Source organism: Musa acuminata, chromosome BXJ2-4 (assembly GCF_036884655.1).
Source record: "Musa acuminata AAA Group cultivar baxijiao chromosome BXJ2-4, Cavendish_Baxijiao_AAA, whole genome shotgun sequence".
NCBI lineage: Eukaryota > Viridiplantae > Streptophyta > Magnoliopsida > Zingiberales > Musaceae > Musa > Musa acuminata.
This window is the reverse complement of record NC_088341.1, coordinates 3,817,247-3,836,910: the sequence shown is the minus strand read 5'-3', so window position 1 is coordinate 3,836,910 and position 19,664 is coordinate 3,817,247. Positions and strand designations below refer to the sequence as shown.

Genomic DNA, 19,664 nt, shown 5'->3' with positions numbered 1-19,664 from the left:
TGATGTCTAACTGGAAGTGCAAAGGAGGACAGGAAGCCGGCTGGCTGATAGAACATTTCATACATAGTGATACAAGGACTGGCTTCTGCGTCATCGCCAGTCCAAGGAACGTGCGGAAGCATGTGAAGGATGAAACGAGGAGAAAACACTTGTATTCGAGTGGCTACTATTGTGACTACAAACCCATTTTGTTGTCCTCTCAGTGGACAATGCTCATCTTTTGTGTTATTGCTCCACTCCACTTGCGTCGAATGTCTTCGACAATATTATTTCAAGCACTGTGGTTTTCCTGGAAGACTCCTCTCAGATGATTGGAGACATAGATGTTAAGTTAGGATTCATACGGGGAGAAAGACATTAATGGCCCAAGGTTGACTAGATACTTGGTAAAAGTTAGCAAAGACTAGAACAAAGGTTACTGACACACTCCGAAAGTTGAAGTAAAGATTACAATGGTTGCATCACTGGGCAATTATAATTACTCATACAAGGTGGTGGTGTTCTACTAGCGCGCGATGTACGACTTGGGGGGGTGACCCAACTTCTCCATCTCCCACCTCAGTTTGGATGCAACTCTCTCATGCCTGGGTTCATACTCCTGCATGCAAGAGATACCTTTACTACCTGCTGCCAAAAGTTTGCACAAGAGAGAGCATAGAATACATAGAAAGCACACTTCAGATTAAATGTATTTGATGTGTTTTCTGCTTTTGTTTTTACGTTGTTTGAATTGTTTTCTACCGAAAGAGTAAAAGCTGCTTACAATCTCAACCATGAGTTGCTTTAGCAGATACACACGCGATGAATGGGTATACGTACCTCAAGCTTGGACAGTAACTCATGAGCTGTCTGTGCCGAGATAATAATATGGCGAGCATCAGGAGAGATGAACCCCTCGTCCACAGCCTTGTCGATGAACGATAGCAGTGTGTTGTAGTACCCTTCGACGTTCAGAAGACCCACCTGCTCATGTCACAGAACACAACACACACACAGAGATTCATATAACTGTTGTAGAAGGGTACATTGCATCAATTCTAAAACTGTTGCATCGACATTATTGGTACACCTCTGTGGTAGTAGAAGATACAGTAAGAAAAATCATGAGAGTAAAAAGGACAAGTGTTCAGAAACATATTCATAAAAGAAGTGTTCAGATCGACAGATACCGGCTTGTCATGGATTCCCAGCTGAGCCCAAGTTATCACCTCGAGCAGTTCTTCTAGGGTTCCGTACCCTCCTGCTCTCCCAAGTAGCTAAACAAGTTAATAGTGACGTTCAAAGTAATCATGTTTCAGACCTACTGCATGACTATTATCGCTAATGATAATAGTTAATAGGGACCGACATTTTTTGTGGCTTAATTGAAGGCTAGTAGGTTGACTCACTACTCTTTCAACTCGGCCAACGTACAAGTCAAACCGCTTAGTTTTCGAGCTTCGTGCTGCTACTTGGCAAGTTTAACACCACAGGAAAGTGCATTACTCGGACGGCACAACCAAACAAGCGCACATGTATGTGCTAGCTGAATTTTGAGGGGTGCAGATCACAAGCAAATGATGAGCTGATGGATCTCAAGAAGGGTCCTTGAGCAAAACTCTCTCTCTCTCTCTCTCTCTCTAAATATATATAGATATCCATAAGAAAATTTTGTGTTCTAGATGGGAGTGGCAGGATATGTCGCGTACCGGGAAGAGCAACAAAGGCATCAGCCTGACGTGCCATCTCGGCTTTCCTCTGGTGCATTCCGGCGACGGGCTGCACTTCCCCTATGGTCTCTCCGGTTATCTAACATTGGCCAAAACAACCCACGTTAAGTCGGATGCCGCTACAGTAAACCATTGTCACTGAACGCGACGCCAACCTCTAATTCAGAGAGGGAACCGAGAAGAGAAGAAGGAAGAAACTGGTTTACCTCTTTGGGCATGAGCGTCCTTGGAATTATCCTGCATCGTAGCACCGAAATCATGAAGATTCTGGGGATCGTTATCAAAACACAAAACATTTTTTGCGTGCGTGTGTGTGCATGTAAGTTTGTGCATGCAGGGCAGCGGCCGAGACAGAGCAGAGACTAAGAGAATGACCCTAAGACATGGCGGCCGCCGTCAAAAACAGCTTGCGAGACGAGACCCATGAGCCCAACGCTCCCTCCGCCGTACACCAAGTCTATGTTCCTCTCCACCTGAAACAAGAAAAAAAGGCTTACAACGAAATCTCTATCAGGCAGCAATGGCAGCAAACCCATGCTGTGGTTCTTAAACGACCAATTCTTTTCCTAGTTGGATAGCTGCGAGCTGATAGCCTTTCTTCTTCCCTGTGCTGCTACCGCAGAACACGCAGACTCTTTTGAACCGTGATGATGGCGACGACGACGACGACGACGACGATGACACCCTTCTCTTAGCGACTGCCGTTGACTTCGCTTGCGTTTGGTCCTCCATCATATGTGGCTCCTTCTCTTCTTCCTAGAAGCCCCTCGCCGTCCAATGACTCGTTGGAGAAGGGTGATCTTCCACTATAAATCCCCGAGTTACCCTCTCTGAATAGTTAATCTTAGGCTGAAGACTTCCTGCAGGAACACTTGCAACGTCGGTTAGTTATTACTATTGTCACTGATACTGTTGCAGATCGTCCTTCCGCACAGTAGGTTTGGCGGTAGTGGTTATTGGCGACCGAAGATGGCAAAGGTGGTCCAATCAGGACCAACAGTGATGCCAGGAAACAAGCAGAGATGGAGGGCAAGTGCTCAGAAGCTGGATCGATAAGGAAGGTGGCCTTGAATTCACGCCTAGTAGCTCCACTCCCACACCGAAGGAAGAAAGCTGTGAGAGACGATGATCACACGTAGGAGGTGTACAACGTCTATTCTTGGGAGGTCATCATCATCGACTTCCTCCGGATTCCTCACCGCCCCAACAACTACGTCTCTCATTTATGGTGTTCTTCTCTTCTTCCTCAAATTTGATACTGGGGTAGGTTGGCTTTGGCCTCATGTTACACGAGCAAGAGCTGCAACGCTGGAACAGTGTCAGCAGTCATAGGTAAGGAGCAGCCAGTGATAAGCTTACTGCACCGCCCAACAGTGTCCGGTGCAGACTCTGGCATTCCATTAAATCTTGGCGAGCTCCTGCTGATCCGGTAGTTGACAAAAATGCTATATGCATGGAAGGCGCCCACAGGAACAGTCCCGGCACACCTCCACATGCCCAAGTATGAAAGATTGGTGGGGAGCGAGAGGGTTTACCCTCGTTATTGCACCTCTCAGCAGTAGACAGTCACAGCACACAAAAAGGAACATCGTCTATGTCCTCGAGAGATCTATGGTGCTTCGGAAACCTTATGGCACTGTTGTTTGGGGATGTGTCATTATCCTTTTATCTTTGTTTAGATCGATTCCTTTTAGTCACTTGCTTCATCATGCTAAGGTTATCCCTCCATGCATCTATCTATCTGTGGTCCACAAGGGAGCGAGCGGCACAAAGCTTCCTCAGTGGAGTTTCCTCAAGCTTAACAATGTGGAGCCATCGATACATTATTAGCGGTAGATGTCGCTCATATCTTATTTGATGAGAACTTGGGATTAGATACTTGCATCAAGAGACAACAGATGCTAACTAATATAAATGAGATATTATTCAAGATTATTAATATAAGAATCTATATTTTAATTATAATTTACAATCAACTAATATAAATATGTAAATCATATTTAATTTTGTTCGTTTATAGCAGATGCTAACTCCTATTCCCGAGTGCGAGTAAGGACAAAACGACAACTCCACAGTGCAAAATCTATGCAGCATATTCTCCATAGAAGATACCTAATTCACTCGCTTTCATCTCAATACGTGTCTTGGCATGACATCAAGTACAGACTCAACTTACCTTTCTCGAGCAAAGATACAATGCTCGCCTGATCGGCATACAGATTTTTATTATTGACGTTCAGGAAGGAAATGTCACAACACCTGCCTACTACATCAAAACCGATGACGCATTATAAGACCCCGACCTTTCATCGAACACATGATGTGCAGTGGCACAGCAACTCTAGGGGGCGTAGAATGACGCCCCGGACGCCACAAAGCTCATCACCTTCTTCCACGCCGGCCGGCGGCTGACGTCTTCCCACCACGCCTTGGCATGCGGCTTGTCATCGAGGAGGTACGCCAGGCCGCAGTGCTCCACGATGTAGCGCGTCACGGGGATGTGGGTCAGGTCGGCCAGCGTGAACTCGTCCCCGGCCAAGTACTTGGTCCGCGACAGCTGCTTCTCGTACACCTCGAGGACCTTGTCGAGCTTCTCCATGGCGGCCACGGCCTCGCCTTTGTTCCCCGGGAGGCCGCGGATGGGCAACAGGAAAAGGTTGAACACGATTGTGAACGCGCAGGGGCTGTAGCTGATGGCCTCCACGTCCAGCCACTGCTCCACCTTGGCTCGCTCCGCCGCCGTCCGGCCGAGAAGGTTGGGCCCGCGGTCCGCGTACTTGGCAGCAAAGTACCGCACGATGGCCCGAGACTCTGAGGAGCTCGATCGAAAACAACGGCGTAGCTCCATGAGCAAGAAGAATAATCCACGTAAACCAACCCATGAGGCAGAAGCTAAATGCGTTTACCGAAGAGCTCGAAGTCGCCATCAGCAATGAAGGGAACTTGGCCGAACGGCTGCCACAAGAAACAAGCTTAAACTTAAGCGTGATCGCAATACAAACTCGATGACTAACGCAAAGATAGTTGGAGGATTAAGGAACACATGTTTCTCCATGTACTCAGGCCGCTTCTGCTCCATGGCGTCGATGTCGACGAGGACGAACTCGAAGGGGACGCCCTTCTCCACCAGGCAATGCATCACTCTCTGCGGGCACACTGCCTGTGGCTTTCCATACACCTTCACCGCCATCTTTTCTTATACCGTCCAATCTTTTTCTTCTTCTTCTTCTTCTTATCTTCCACGTAGCATGCAGTGCAGACTGCCTATATATAGTGATGCCATGTACTCTCTCTCTCTCTGTGTGTGTGCTGTATGATTAGTTGGCATGCACGTGGTCTTCAGCTAACTTTGACACGTGATCGAGCGCAAGAGACTTAGGACTCATCGAGCCATGCCGCTTTGAGGCCGTCCCTCAGATGAATGGTAGTTGGTGTAACACACCGAACGGTCAAATGAGGGATAAATAGGTGCTGTTGTCTTCATACTTATCACTAACCACATTAAATTGCATGTATGATGTGACATATATTATATCAAGCTCATATATTATTATAGTTTGGCGATTAGGTGGTCGATCAAGCCATGAGTATGCAATCATATAGATCTAACAAGCTGTTCTAGTGATTTGACATTTCAAATGTGATATTAATAAATTATTAATTAGTTGCAAATATCGTATAAATCACAAAGTTATTATTTAGCTACCAGCTGTGGGATAGAGAGAGAGAGAGATAGAGAGAGAGAGAGAGAGAGAGTATTGTTTAGCAACCAAATGTTGTATCTGAGACCTAATCCAATCATGTATCACATATTTTATGTAAAAGAATAAAAATAAGACAACTATCTGATTTGGTCAACTAGTATGCCTTTAAATTTTAAATATTAATTATTGAACTAAAAATAATTAATTTTTGATGATACGAAATTTAATATGTTATTTTTCATAAAAATTCAGGATAATATATCTGTATTTCATGATTAAGAAAATCTTATAATAATATAATCATTTACAATATATTTACAATATGAATAACAATTTTCCATCTCTAACACACATTCTTCATTTTTTTCATATATATATATATATATATATATATATATATATATATATATATATATATATATATATATATCTCGCTTATCGTATTCTGGATTTAACTTACGACTACTCCTCATAATCAACATCAATCACAAAAGTAACGATCTTGAAAGTCCACTATAAAATAATACTATATGTATAATTATAAATATTTTTTCTTGATACTATTCAAAACATGGGATAAATCATTCAAACTTTTAAATATTAAAGAAAAATTATCAAGAATATGCCCAATACAAATTTGCTAGATTATACATAACGAGTAAGTCGTTAGCTAAGATTGAATTGAGAACTTTTATGAATCTTAACATGTTTTAAATTTTGAGTATGTCAATAAAGATAGATTATAATTTTGTAGTGTCAATACGAACAGGTTATCATCCCGTGAATTAGGATATCATTAGAGCATGCAAGAGGCATATCAATCGATTCCATGATTAGTTCCCCAGTAGCATATAGAATTGCATTGGAATAGCACATCATCATCTTCCTTTAGGACTTTGACATGCAATGTATCTAAACAATATCAATTTTGCATGCATGATGGATGACTCACGTCAATACTTTTTTACTTTCTGAATCTTCTACTTTAACTTTAGCACCAAAGATTCCGACATGCTATCTGATCTTTTAATATTGAACATGTGACAAGTTTAAATGTTGGACTCTAATTGGTTGTTAAAGTCTCTAGAACAACTAAATCTCCAAGGTGAATGATGGCCGGATACGTATGCAGCAATAGGTTGGTCAATTCTAATGCGACAAGTAGGAAGGATGCCAAAGGGATGGCAAATTTTGATCCGTGATAGTGATGCTTCCATTGGGAAGATTGGGTGGAATGGTAGCTACCAACTTTTTGAAAGGACCATCAAGTTTTCATGCTGCATCAACATTTAGAGTGCCCATCAGCTACCATATTGTCCTACCTGAATTGAATATATGGGAGAATTGAATCTTAACAATATAACTAAGAACTGAGAATGCATCTTTAGTTGCATTCAAAATGTTTGAAGAGGGCTAGATGTCCATTTTAGCATATTAATCAATGGCATTGAATCAAATTCTAACACGGATCTTCTCTACAACTTCCTACATAATAGATTAAAGCTCTTCGTCGATGACAGTAGCTTAACGAAGAAGTTACAATTCTGTGTTAAATTATATAGTCTTATCTAATTAGATAGGTAAGATATATTAGATTCTAATTATAATTATCGATTAATAGAAAGAAAATCTAATCATGATGAAGTTCCTTAGAAGATGATATTGATGGGAGGGACTCTCCTAATTACTTATCCTATATCCTCTATTCTCATCTATAAATAATACATAGGATCTCCTAGGGACTTAACATGGATATATGACATAACGTTGTTGAGAGATTATATATGTTCTCTCATCTCTTCATGAATTAGAGATTATAGATTTTTTTTAATCTCCTTTGTCTCTTATTCATTGGTCATAGTGATCGATATCATTATAGCTTTTAGATTCGATGACGTTATTCTTATAAAGATTTTTTGAGTAGCATCGAAAAGGTACACATTATAAATATGATATATTATATTTAATTTTAATTTTTTACATTAAATTTTTTTGTATAATAATTATATTATTATGATTTTTATGCTTACAATTATTATGAAAGGTATATTTTAAAATTAAATACTTTATATCATAAAAGTATTTTAAATTTATTTAATATTTAAATTTATTTGTTATCACCATTTACTAGCAAAAATATGTTATTTGATTTACGATGCTGAACGATCTATTTATATTATCGATTTACTTTTCTATCTAGTCTATCATGTCACATGCTTATGGGTGATATGAGATTCCTTACGTTGATCGATGGATCAATATCAATAGCTTGCTATCGACGATAATATTGTTGAGGGTAGCACCCTTTGGTGGTTGCCAGCCTGAGTAATGACTGTGTATCTAATGAAAGCATCATGGGGTGCTGTAGCCTTGCAACATTTGCAACCGTCCGATGATTACAATGGCTATGATGGCTACCGCAATCATTATTGTTGACGGTAACTACTGCAACATTGCTGTGGCGTTTATTAGCTACGATCAACATTGATTAGACATCAAAGGTTTTGGTACCTAACATTTGTATGGCATCATTGAGAGTCATGATAACGATGTGGTCGTCAATTGATGCACAACCGCATGTGGGCATGATGACATAGCAGAATACGGTGATACACAATTGCACATAGGCATGATGCCATGACAAAGCAATGGTGAGGTTGTCGTTCGACCACATATGAACAACGACACTACTACGAGCAACTCGTAGCCGAGGACAACTATGAAAGAGAATTAGGATTTTTAGAAAAAAGATAATTTTATCCTAAAAAGTTAATAAAAATACAATCTATGTCATTAAATTTACTCTTTAATTATGCCCTTAAGAAATCAAAATGTTTTACTGTATATCATAATTAAAATTAAAATTTACCTTTAAAAATTTAAATTTGTTAACTTCTATCCTTAATTATAAAATTAACTAATTTAATTTATTTTAATCAAATATTTTGATCGAACTTGATCATGACTTTATTTTGATTGCTTGATTGGATTTAGATTTGATGAATTAAGTTTTGATCAAATTTAAAAAAAAATTAATTTTGATCAATTTTTGACTTTGATCAATTTTTGTTTTAAGGAGCCTAATTGGGTGAATGATTAGCCTAAATCTATAAGTCCAATTATGGGCCTATCCAATTAAATAGGATTTAGGGTTCTATAAGAAATTATATATATATATATATATATATTATAATTTTCTTTTTTAGTTTTCTCATATAACATATTGATAAAATTTTGCATGTGATAAATAAAAATCGAATCATTATTCTTGAATATTTATTTAGTTATTCACATGCATATATTAAAATTATGAAATAATATTTATGTTTCATATAAAGACATGATTTATGGTATGTGAAGATTATAATTATCATATAAGTTTTTTTTATACAGATTAATATTCAATAATTATTATGATTATTATCTTATTATTATTAAATTATTTTGATATAAATTAGATTGAAAAAAATTAATAAATATTATTTGTAACTTATACCCCTAAATTTTATCTCTCGGTTTGGGATGATAAAATTATAAGATTTGAATTATAATAAAAGATTTTATCATTTATAAGATATTTTAAATTATTTTTTATATCGATCTTATAGTCGTAAATTAAAGGAGTGGTGACATGTAGTAAGAATTTGAAAACTCGGGTTTGGTGAATTAAAGAAGAAGAATATTATTAGCAACTAATTAGGTGGAATTTGAACGTGATTGAAGGGAAGGCATCCTTCCACTAACCAAACCCAAAATCCAAAGCCCAAGGAGCCCATTAATCTTCCAAGCAAAGCTGAAGATTATGGGCCGAGCTATTGTCCGAAGCACGCCATCGGGATATACCCGCGTAGCCCGTCACGTGCGACATCCTTCCAAGAAGAAGAAAAACAAAACAAAAAAAAGAAACGAAAGATAGAAGAGAGAGAGAGAGAGAGAGAGAGAGAGAGAGAGAGGGGAGGGGACGTGCGAAATGGGCAACACGAAGCCGCCCGTGGCGTCGAAGAGGAGAAAGAAGAAGAAGGGCCGTCCCTCTCTCTTGGATCTCCAGCGCCGCAGCCTCCGTCTCCAGCGCCTCGAGCAGGGGGAAGAGGATCAGCACCCCAGCCCTAACCCCGACGACGATCCGCGCCGCCCCTCCTCCCGCCTCAAACCCGATGCAGCCGCCGAGGCGGCGGCGGCCGCTGACGACGACGAGGACGAGGACGGCGACGATCACTCAGGTCGCAGAAGGCGGGAGAAGAAGCTCCGTCTCGTCCTCCGCCTCCCTAACATCCCCTCCGCTGATACTGCCGCCTCCGGCTCCGAATCCGATGGCCGCAGGGCGGGAAAGATCGGCCCCGCTGGATCGGATGCCCAGGTTGGATGATCCCATTCTGTCCCCCCCTTCTCCTTCCCCTTTTTATACGCGTAGGGCTTGTTTAGATCTACGGGGTGGAATGGGGGGTTTAGTCGTTCCGGAATTTAATAGGCTCTTGAATTGGGAGGGGGCTCTCGATTCGGGGAAAATATAGTGCAGAATTGGTTTTGGATCGGAATCTGTGCGTGCTTATCGGGTTGGGCGAGGTGTCCGTTTCTTAAGACGTCTTTGGATTCCGTTGTGTTTCTGGATTGGCTTTTCCATTTATTTGTTTCGGTTTTCTCGCTGTTGATTTCGAGCGAGTGAGAGTTATGCGATTTGACTAGGTCAACCTTCTTCTCATCATTTGTTTCTGTAGAAAATGGAAAGCAACCTTTTGTGGTCGGAGCTTTGTTTGTCTAATTTCCTTTTAATTAATCGTGGATTTTCTCCCACTTCTATTTCTTCCTCTATTGGACCCTTCCTTTTTTTGACCTGGCGATCCTTTCTCTTGTTACCAACAATATGTTATTTCTTTTTTATCTTTTGACTGACATGGTGTGGCTTTCCCCCCTGATGTTGCAGACGGAAGGGCAGAATCCTGCGTCGAAAGGGATGGATCTTCCACAAGGTTTGTCTTCAAAATGATCCTAAAAGATAGGAAGAAAAAGGAAAAAAAACACGATTTTGTGTCTTTCGTTTTATTTATTTGGTGTTGCTTGTTTGTTAACGTCTTGTGTTATTCCTGCCATCAGATTCTGGGCCCACTACACCATTGCCGGACAAAAAGTTGCTGGTTTTCATCCTCGACAGGCTGCAGAAGTGAGTTCTGTGCTTCCTTTAATCGAATCTCACCTGCAGTTTCCCTTTACCTGTTTCAGTCTTGGCCAATGTGTACATAATTGTTGCTCGAGTATTTTTCACCGGATTTACTGGTTTGCTCTCAGGAAAGATACTTATGGCGTTTTTGCGGAGCCGGTTGATCCCGAGGAGGTGTGTTTCATTTCAAATAACATCATCTTTTCCTATGCGTGTGGACATTACTTGACATCTTATGTTCTGCTGTGTGATATATGCAGCTTCCAGATTACCATGATATTATCAAGCATCCGATGGATTTTGCAACCATCAGGAAGAAGCTGTCAGGTGGAGCATATGCGAACCTGGAGCAATTTGAGGTCCGTAAAGAATGTTGCATTGGCAAACTTGGGTCTTTTTCTTGACAGATCAAACTTTGCTTTAACTGTAACTTTCTTCTTTATTGGTTGGAAAAAAGCCCTGCATTCTGTTTCTTGCATTTGTACTGTTCTTTACCTTTTTGTCCTAATGAAAATCTGAAGGGAAGTCAGTTGCTCCACTTTCTTCTTGATTTTCTTGCTAATTTGGTCTTCTCTTTCAGCATATCTTAGTCACTACTGGTTTGTGTTATCGTGCCGCTGATTCATGATTTGATTCAGGCTACAGATTTCAGTTTGTTTCATTCACTGTTGGCATTGGATTTCATGCTGAATATGATTAATTATGATATATCATTTGAAGGTGACATGCAGCTATTTGTTTTATGCTTTAACTAAGATAATAATTGCTATGTTGACTTCATTGAAATTAGTCCAAGTTACTGATTTTTGGTGCTAAGAAATACTTTTCCACAAACCTAACAACTTAACTATGTACTCCCTATGTGTCATTTATTCAAAATCTGCTTTTATGTGACTCCTTGGCTGCAATGACAAAGTTGATATCGTTGTCTTCTCTTCTTGTGGATATTAACAGCTTATGCTTGCTTATGATGATTGTCGTATAATTTCTCAATTCCTTCTTCCTCTTTGATAAACAAAAGCCAGTCAACAAGAGTACAATTTTCTGTTTTTTTTCCATCTATGCTTCCTCAAAACTAATGGCCTGATTTTGTTGGCATTGTCCATTTATTGTATAATTTGATTCTCACCTGCATACATTCATCTATTGTAAGTAGGTCAACGAGCATGTAAGCCAAACTTTCATTGGTTCCATTATCTTTTGTCTAAATTTTTTTCCTACTCCACTTATATTTCTTACTGAAAACGTCTACTTTAATGCAAATTAAACTTTTCACCTTTGTTATCATATTATGCTGAAGTTTGCATCTTTTTCCTGAAGAATTTGCTCTACACAATGAAGAATGCCAAACTTATTGGATCTATATTAAAATTCTGAAACTAAACTTTTTCAAAATTAAAAAACAACCTGAGGTTGGAATTAACGATGGAGCTGGAAATAGAATTACATTTTGGGCAAAGTTAATGATGGTGGCTGGGGCTTAGGTTCAAAGATAGATTGGTATAACCTGGGAAAAGTTTATGGGGCAACATCAGTGTTACTGGTGCTATAATGATGTGTGGACCCTTCTCAAGATGAGTCATTAGGTTTATGCTTTTTAGAGATAACAAAGCCTACATAGATGAAAACTTGGCTTTTGATATTTTGCCAAAATGACATCCTGTTGCCATTGAGTATTGCAATTGCGTGTTAACTTATATTCTCTGAAGCTGAACTTGGAACTATAATTAAATCACTTCATCTGGGTTTCTTATGATGGTGTATTCTTCACAGTTATTATATAATTCCAACCTGTAACTCTTTTGTTCTTTTCCATTATGTTGTATCGACAGGGAATGAGGTGAATTCATTTATTATTTAGTTAAGCTTTGAAATTTGGCATTTCTCATTCACCTTTTTGTATGTCTCGTCAAGATGGTGGTTGCTGATGTACATAAATATGTAGTTTAAGGTTAAAGTTAAACAAATCATTATTTTCAGGATGTATGTTTTAATTTATATATCTAATCAATTTTCCATTTAGTTGACTATGACTTGTTTCTTAAGTAGTTTTACTCTTGATTTGGTCTATAAATCTACATTGATGTTTATATTTCTTGTTAGAAGTAAAATTTTTTATCATGATATCTTTTTCCTTTACTGAACTTTGTGTGATTTACAGTTCTGTGGCGTACCATCCTACTGATCCAACCAACACAGTACTACTGAGGGTTCTTTTGTGTATAAACCCCTATCTTATGGGTTTATTATTAAATATGTTATTTGCCATTTACATGCCACCCTAGATTCCTATATAGATATTCCTATGCATCCTTTCAAATAAAAGTGGAGTAACCAACCTCAATTTTGTTTCTCTTTTTTTTCTCTTAAGAATTTTTGTGATTAGTTATTTGCCATTTACATTGCACCCTAGATTCCTATATAGAAATTCCTATGCATCCTTTCAAATAAAAGTGGAGTAACCAACCTCAATTTTTATTTCTCTTTCAAATAAAAGAGCAATTGGCTCATCTTTCAGATGATAGTGGAGTTACTAAGCTAGATTTGCTGATTTTAAAAGATTAGCACTTAGAGATAGTACTTGAAACATGAACTATAATGATTGACTTTATGAGTAGAACCTTATGGTGTAGTGAAGAAAATGAAACCCTTGATGAGGTTTAACTTTTGATCGTCCTATCTAGATTTATAGCATTTACGTGTTATGATGCAATTTTTTGGCACCCAAAAAGGAGGTTTGATACATTCGTCCTCAGTAATAGAAGTGTCTTTTGACATGCAAAAAAGTTCAACATCGACCATCTTTGGGTCGGCCAACTAGGAGTCATGAATGGTCAAGCTAGTGTCATTTCTATCCCTGTGGAATGGGAGACCAACAAGGGTTTGGGCAGCAAAGGGAGGTCCTTGCAATGCCACATCATCAGTTCTAGCACACGAATATGCCTTCATTCATGTATGCCTAGTCCAGCCAGTGTAGAAGTTTGATTACTTTTGGCTAATGTTTGACCAATAATAAAATTGAGTTGGCAAAAGTTTGATTACTTTTGCCTTCATTCATGTACTTAGTTTTAGTTTGATTCTAGAATTGTTAATTTTGGGTTATCTGATTTTTCCAATCATTACAGGCTCAAGTTTTCTGATCTTTATTCGTTCCAAGTCAAGGAATTGAATTTTGGGTACTAGACTTGTATTGGTCCAGGCATGAATTGGTAGGAGTCTGGTATATGTTGGTGTAGCAAGACAATGTATGTTGGCATGTAACGTTGTATGGAAAAGGGCCATAAATTTTGAAAAAGACCTTATTTTAGGTTCTTTCTCATATTTTCTTGATAAATACAATCAATGTTGATAACAGAAAAATGGTTTCAATCTAGACAACAATAAATACTAAATGAGGGTCAGCCAGAGGAAGGATAGCATCCCAAATGGAAGAAGTTGAAAGTATTTTTTTAAATTTTAATTAGGTTACAAGGGGTTTTACTTTATTATATATACAATGACTGTAAGTTGTGACTACTTGAAGGAGATGTGTGGACTATAATTCAGAAATAATCCTCTATGGAGGTCCTCTTTATCTTTCTCTTCTCTCTTCTTAGACTTCTTTCTCTCTCTCTCTCTCTCTCTCTCTCTCTCTCTCTCTAGAGGATTCTTTATTCTTACAATGAAAGAAGGCATTTGATGGGTGACAAGTTTATAATATTCATGTTGGAGTGGTTTTTTTTTTTTTTGCAAAGGGTAAACGGCTAAGGTGGGATTCGAGTCCAGGAGCTTTGACATGCATCTTAGCTGGTAAAGATTGCATGCTGGAGTGGGTTAAAGGTTCATATTTGCTTCTAGAATGTTGATTTGCTCCACAACTGACATGCATCTTTAGGAAAGCCTTTAGGAGATGATGAGGCAAATGAAATATTTCATTACATATATCTCAAGATGCTTCAACCAAATAAATGTGCAAATACATACTCAATAACCATATTTCTTTTGTTGAAGATGGAAAGAGGAAGCTAATTGTGATACCATAAGATAGCATGAAACAACCTACTTTTACACTCTGGTAAGACTTTCTGTATTCTTCGTTCCTCCTATCTGGATGGAGGAAAATCTGGACACGGATCAATATTGACAAATGAGTTTAACTAAGGGGTCAACTCCCACAATGTGGCCACTGCTACTGGGGCCCATGTATTGTCTCAAGAGGTGGTAATAGCAGCCCTTTATGTCTTTGAGATGTCAAAAAATCATTAACAGCGAATAGTCACATTAACATACACAACAATGCATGGTTAGAGCTGATTTAATCAGCTTCAGCACCAATGCTTTTAGTGATTCAACCTTCGCCTCGAGTCATAACTGGGAACAGCTCGAACCTATAGGCCCTTCATTATCGCCCCCAGAGTTTCAGGAGTGGCTGGTATAGTGCTGGAGCTTGAGGAAGATCTCTATTCTGATCTCCCAAAAGGATTTACACCTTCAAATTGCCTCCTGTTCTTTTGGATTCTCTAGGACGGCAATATCAATCTTTAAACAACCCCTGTGGAGGTCAAGGTTAAGGACTATTTTTTATTTAATCATACAACAAGGTTGTTAAACATTTCACCAAATTGCAGCAATAGATCTGTAATAAGATTCAGTCATCAATTCAATAGCGACAATTTTTGCTTAACTACAAAGTTTGCTTGACTTCTGAACCTTCATCTTCAACATTGTTGAAAATGTGCAAAGATGCTCTTAAGTTCCAAACTCTTGAAATTGTTCCACAATATGCATTTAGAATTAATCTTGTCTCATCTTTCAAGGCTCACCACCTAAACCAGAAGCATATTTGATTGAGAGTCAAATACAAGCTACAAATTAGACAACCTTAAATATACACTTTATTTGTTTCAACCTTGCCTCGTCATTCAATGTTGCCACCAAAATTTTCTGAAAGATGCATATTTCATCAAAAGGCAGTTATGGGGTACAAATCACACTGCTTTCCAATGTCAGTGACAATGTACACTGTTATCTTGTACTTGGGTCCATGTGGCAAGCCTATTAATCCTTCATTATTTGCACATGAGAGAGGATGTTAGAGTTTGATAAAGGTTGCACATTTTCTTATGAACTCAAAACTTCGAGAGAAGAGGGAATCTTATTATACTATCATACTAATACCGGAAGGTATGAAATGGTTGCTGACATAAATGCTTGGTTCAGCATATATGTACATGCTCAGACACAGAAAATTATTATTAAAGTATTTTGTCTGACTGTAATGAATGTAGTCATTTTTAGGAGTGGCAATGGGTAGTGTCCATCTAATTTCCCTGAACCTGCTAGTCACCTTCGTGCCTGAAACCAAACCAAGTTCATGTACTTAATTTCTCGCCAAACCCAGCTCAAACTCAACTAAATGACACTGGAATCTAATCTAAGTGCGTCTGGTAGATGTGGGTAACGTATAAAGACCGTGCTTGTTGCCATCGTTAATCAAATATAGAATGACAACAAGCAGGGTACCTATAAATTTCACCCCATGATGAAAGGTGTTGGCTGGATTTTTTCAGGCCTTTTCAGAGCCCTAACTACTAAAACTAAGTGATACCCAACAAATATTAGACCAAACAAGTTTGTGTTGCTGACAAAAAAGCTAGTCAAAGGTAAATGAGCGAGTTTAAATTTAAATTGACCTGGCTGGAAAGCAAAGGAAAGCCTTATTTCATTACCAATACCTTGTTCTTGGCTTGAAAACCCTGCCAAAGCTGTGTCTTTCAGCTGAAAGATTTTTTGGCCTAAGTTAAAATCCTTGGTAGCATCTACAACCCATATGCCTTTTTTATATTGAGCAATCTATCCATGTGATCTTGCTCACAATCAACTTTTCCATTTTGGTTTGATTATCTTTGTTGCCAAAAATTATTAACATTAATTATTACAAGCCTGATGTGCATAATTGAGTTGAAAAGGATTAGTCTTGCTTTTGTGGGAGGAAACCCGAAAATGCACCCTTAAAATATTTTGTCTAGCTCGATGTTATTTGTTGGATGAATTATGCAAGATGGTAATCTTAATCAAACTACTGTGACTTTCAGTCATAAAATTGCACTTTGCGTGTTCTCTTTGAAACCACAATTTATGGATCTGATCTAATAACAATTTATTTACTCTTAAAAGGAAGTGTTAAATATAACAATGATCTTTGAAATCAGCAATCTGAATGGCCTTCTTGAATTGCTTAAATTAAGGATTCTACTGGAGACTCATTCCCTATACTTATCAAGTGAAATTGCTAATTGCAGGATAAAAGAGTAACTACTGTGTTTGTGCATGTGCATGCTCTGGCCACGTGGCTGGCTTGGGTACGACATTGACCCAGAGCATTACGTGTGTTACTAGACTATGATAGCATAGGCCTGGCAAATGAGACCTTAATTCTTGAATTGCATTTGATAATGTTCAATGACAAAATTTTCAGCAAGTTTTGTTAGTTGCATGTTGATACAAATACTTTGTTTACTATAGATTTGTTCTTATGCTTAAGACTGGGGATATGGTCATTTTATGAAACTTGTTCTATCTACTGACTTTAGAATTTTGTAGATTGTCTTTGGTTTGCTTGATGATACATTTAAGGCATTGATGCACTTTACCTTTCTTGTTTCTTTATGCTTTTTCGTCAGTGTATGAGTAGTGATTTGTTTACTGTTAAAGAGTTTAGCCTTAGTGACATGCTGTATATATTTTTGCAGAAAGATGTCATCTTAATCTGCTCAAATGCAATGCAATACAATGCACCAGATACAATATACTACAGACAGGTGTTTACCCTTTCCCTATGATTTTCTCATTAATACCTAGGAAATGACAGGCGTTTTGTTTTCTCATACATATAATGCTGATTTGTATTTCACTTGACAGGCCCGATCCATACAAGAGCTTGCAAAAAAGAACTTTGAGAATTTAAGACAAGAAAGTGATGATAATGAACCAGAACCAAAGCCAGTAAGGAGAGGTAGGCCACCATCTAAGAATATTCAAAAGAAGGTTGGTAGGCCTCCTGTTGACCGTGCTGGTTCCAACTTCTCTTCAAATGCAACACATTCTAATGCCGGAGATAGTAGTCACTGGACTAGCTTATCACATGATTTGTCACGAAAAGGGTTAGACAAAACAAGTTCATCTGAGTTACCAGCAAAGCCTTATGGTCTTCGCATTATTGAATCTCATAGTTTGACTGGCGATCACAAGTCTGAAAGAAATGAGGATAATTCAGGTTTGTTTTTCAAATTTTATAATCAGGCACCTCCAAATGAACAAATAACAAGTTTATCACCTTGTTGTGGAAAAAATTACAGCTGTTCTTTTTGGGTTCTATTTTCAGGTTCTGCAGTTAAGGGTTTCTCGATGAAATATCCCAAGAAGTCCTTGGTCATAGATGAAAATCGTCGTATCACATATAGCCATCCCCAGGTATTCGGCTCCATAAGTGAACCATCAGTATTAACAACATTTGAGGGAGAGAGAAAGCAACTTATTCCTGTAAGTATCATGTTTTATAACTCTATGCGAGCTTTGTTCTTATTTGCAACTTCAAGGTCCAGTGATGTGGTTTACTTGTTTCACATGTACTTGTCGCAGTTTGTTAGAACGAATAGATAGTTAACATACAAGTTCATGTTTCACTTATCCTTACTGAAAGAGTAGTACATGCTTTATATCTTTTCCTTTCCTTGTTTTGTTTCTCTTGTTTTAGTGCTTCTCTGACTTATTTTCAGATAATTGCTATGTGCTAGAATCTGACACAAAAGCATAGTTTCTGAACATTTGATAATGGTCTCATTGTAATCAGGTTGGCCTTTACATGGAGCACGCATATGCCAGGAGCTTGGCACGTTTTGCTGCAAACCTTGGTCCCATTGGCTGGGAAATTGCTGCTAAAAGAATTGAAAGTGTCCTTCCTCCCGGGACAAAATTTGGCCGTGGATGGGTTGGAGATAATGAAGTACCACAACAGTCTCAGCCGCCCTTACTAACTAGATCTCCTTCCCGTGTTTCTCAACCAGAAAGCACCCCAACAACTAGCGCATTAGCATCTGAACATTCCCGGAGTGGCATGTTGACTGAAGTCTGTGCAAACACTACACCAGCTACATCATCTCCTCTCTCAAGTAGAGTTTTAGATTCAGGGGAGGTCATTGCCAGAAACCATGAAAGTGCTTTCAAACCACAGAGTGCTGTTGGCGGACAGGGTAATTGGCAAAAGACTCCATTCCATCTTAACCAAGCTGCTCCAGCTATGCAACCCACCTTGAATGGTTTTAATAACCCATTGGGGTTTAATCATCCCTCTCAAGTTGGCAAAAGTGTTATTACATGTGCCTCGCCAGAGAGCTTTAGTTCAGAGGCAATGAGAACACATTCTCGAGCGCGTGACATGGTTGCAAGAAACAGTAGTCAAACGACCATTAGTAATTTCAATATGGACAAGGTGACAATGGTTGCTGATCCAAGTACATCTTCGAGTTCCGGCAGCCACTTGCCTGATTCCGGACATGATTCTCAAGGCACATGGAGGGGATTGTCGATAAATCCGAAGTCGGCTTCTGTACCTCCTGATCTAAATGTTGGTTTCCAGACACCAGGGTCACCAGTCTCAGGTTTCCTATTAGATTCGCAGAACCCAAATTTATCATTGCAACTATGAAGTTGTAATCCCCATTTTCAATTTGGTAGAGATCACAAGTGGCTTTTCGCCTCTTGGTATTAGAAATAGTGCCCCCCAAATGATGCAGGTTTTCCCTAACAATTACTACTGTAACCAGCATTCTGTTGTAAAAGTGATAGGGCTGTTGTACAGATTAATTATTATTGAAATTAATTCTCACATGAGGCTTTGCTTATTTATGACAGATTTGGTCGGATTGGTGTGAGAGTGATGATCTTATTATGAGGTGTTCAGCTATTACATGCATGTATCAGGTGGCTCGTAAGTTTTAGTTTGGCTTCTTTTAAGTACAAGTTCTAAATCTTTGTTTGGTATTATGAGGTGTTCTGCAACTATAAATCCACTGTAAGCACAACTACAAGGCTCCAACCATCGGATATATTCTGTCT

General features: G+C 38.7%; 3 protein-coding genes across 3 annotated transcripts; 1 reads left to right on the top strand and 2 right to left on the bottom strand.

Annotated features, from left to right (window-relative positions):
• Positions 1–416: 416 nt before the first annotated feature.
• Positions 417–3,183, bottom strand: LOC135609557 (cytokinin riboside 5'-monophosphate phosphoribohydrolase LOG1-like). The gene is made up of 7 exons (XM_065102935.1): positions 2,265–3,183; positions 2,085–2,182; positions 1,916–1,946; positions 1,689–1,788; positions 1,170–1,240; positions 820–963; positions 417–598 (listed from the first exon to the last, which is right to left on the bottom strand). Exons 1-7 carry the CDS (start codon positions 2,442–2,444, stop codon positions 506–508), a joined length of 717 nt encoding a protein of 238 aa, XP_064959007.1. The 5' UTR covers positions 2,445–3,183; the 3' UTR covers positions 417–505.
• Positions 3,184–3,899: 716 nt separating this feature from the next.
• LOC135609558 (glutathione S-transferase F10-like) lies at positions 3,900–4,944 on the bottom strand. Its single transcript, XM_065102936.1, has 3 exons — positions 4,753–4,944; positions 4,616–4,664; positions 3,900–4,520 (listed from the first exon to the last, which is right to left on the bottom strand). The coding sequence occupies exons 1-3, from the start codon at positions 4,897–4,899 to the stop codon at positions 4,051–4,053; spliced, it is 666 nt and encodes a 221-aa protein (XP_064959008.1). The 5' UTR covers positions 4,900–4,944; the 3' UTR covers positions 3,900–4,050.
• Positions 4,945–9,327: 4,383 nt separating this feature from the next.
• Positions 9,328–19,450, top strand: LOC135609556 (uncharacterized). Its single transcript, XM_065102933.1, has 9 exons — positions 9,328–9,770; positions 10,335–10,380; positions 10,505–10,571; positions 10,697–10,742; positions 10,829–10,927; positions 17,300–17,368; positions 17,469–17,823; positions 17,932–18,089; positions 18,400–19,450. Exons 1-9 carry the CDS (start codon positions 9,384–9,386, stop codon positions 19,252–19,254), a joined length of 2,082 nt encoding a protein of 693 aa, XP_064959005.1. The 5' UTR covers positions 9,328–9,383; the 3' UTR covers positions 19,255–19,450.
• Positions 19,451–19,664: the final 214 nt, after the last annotated feature.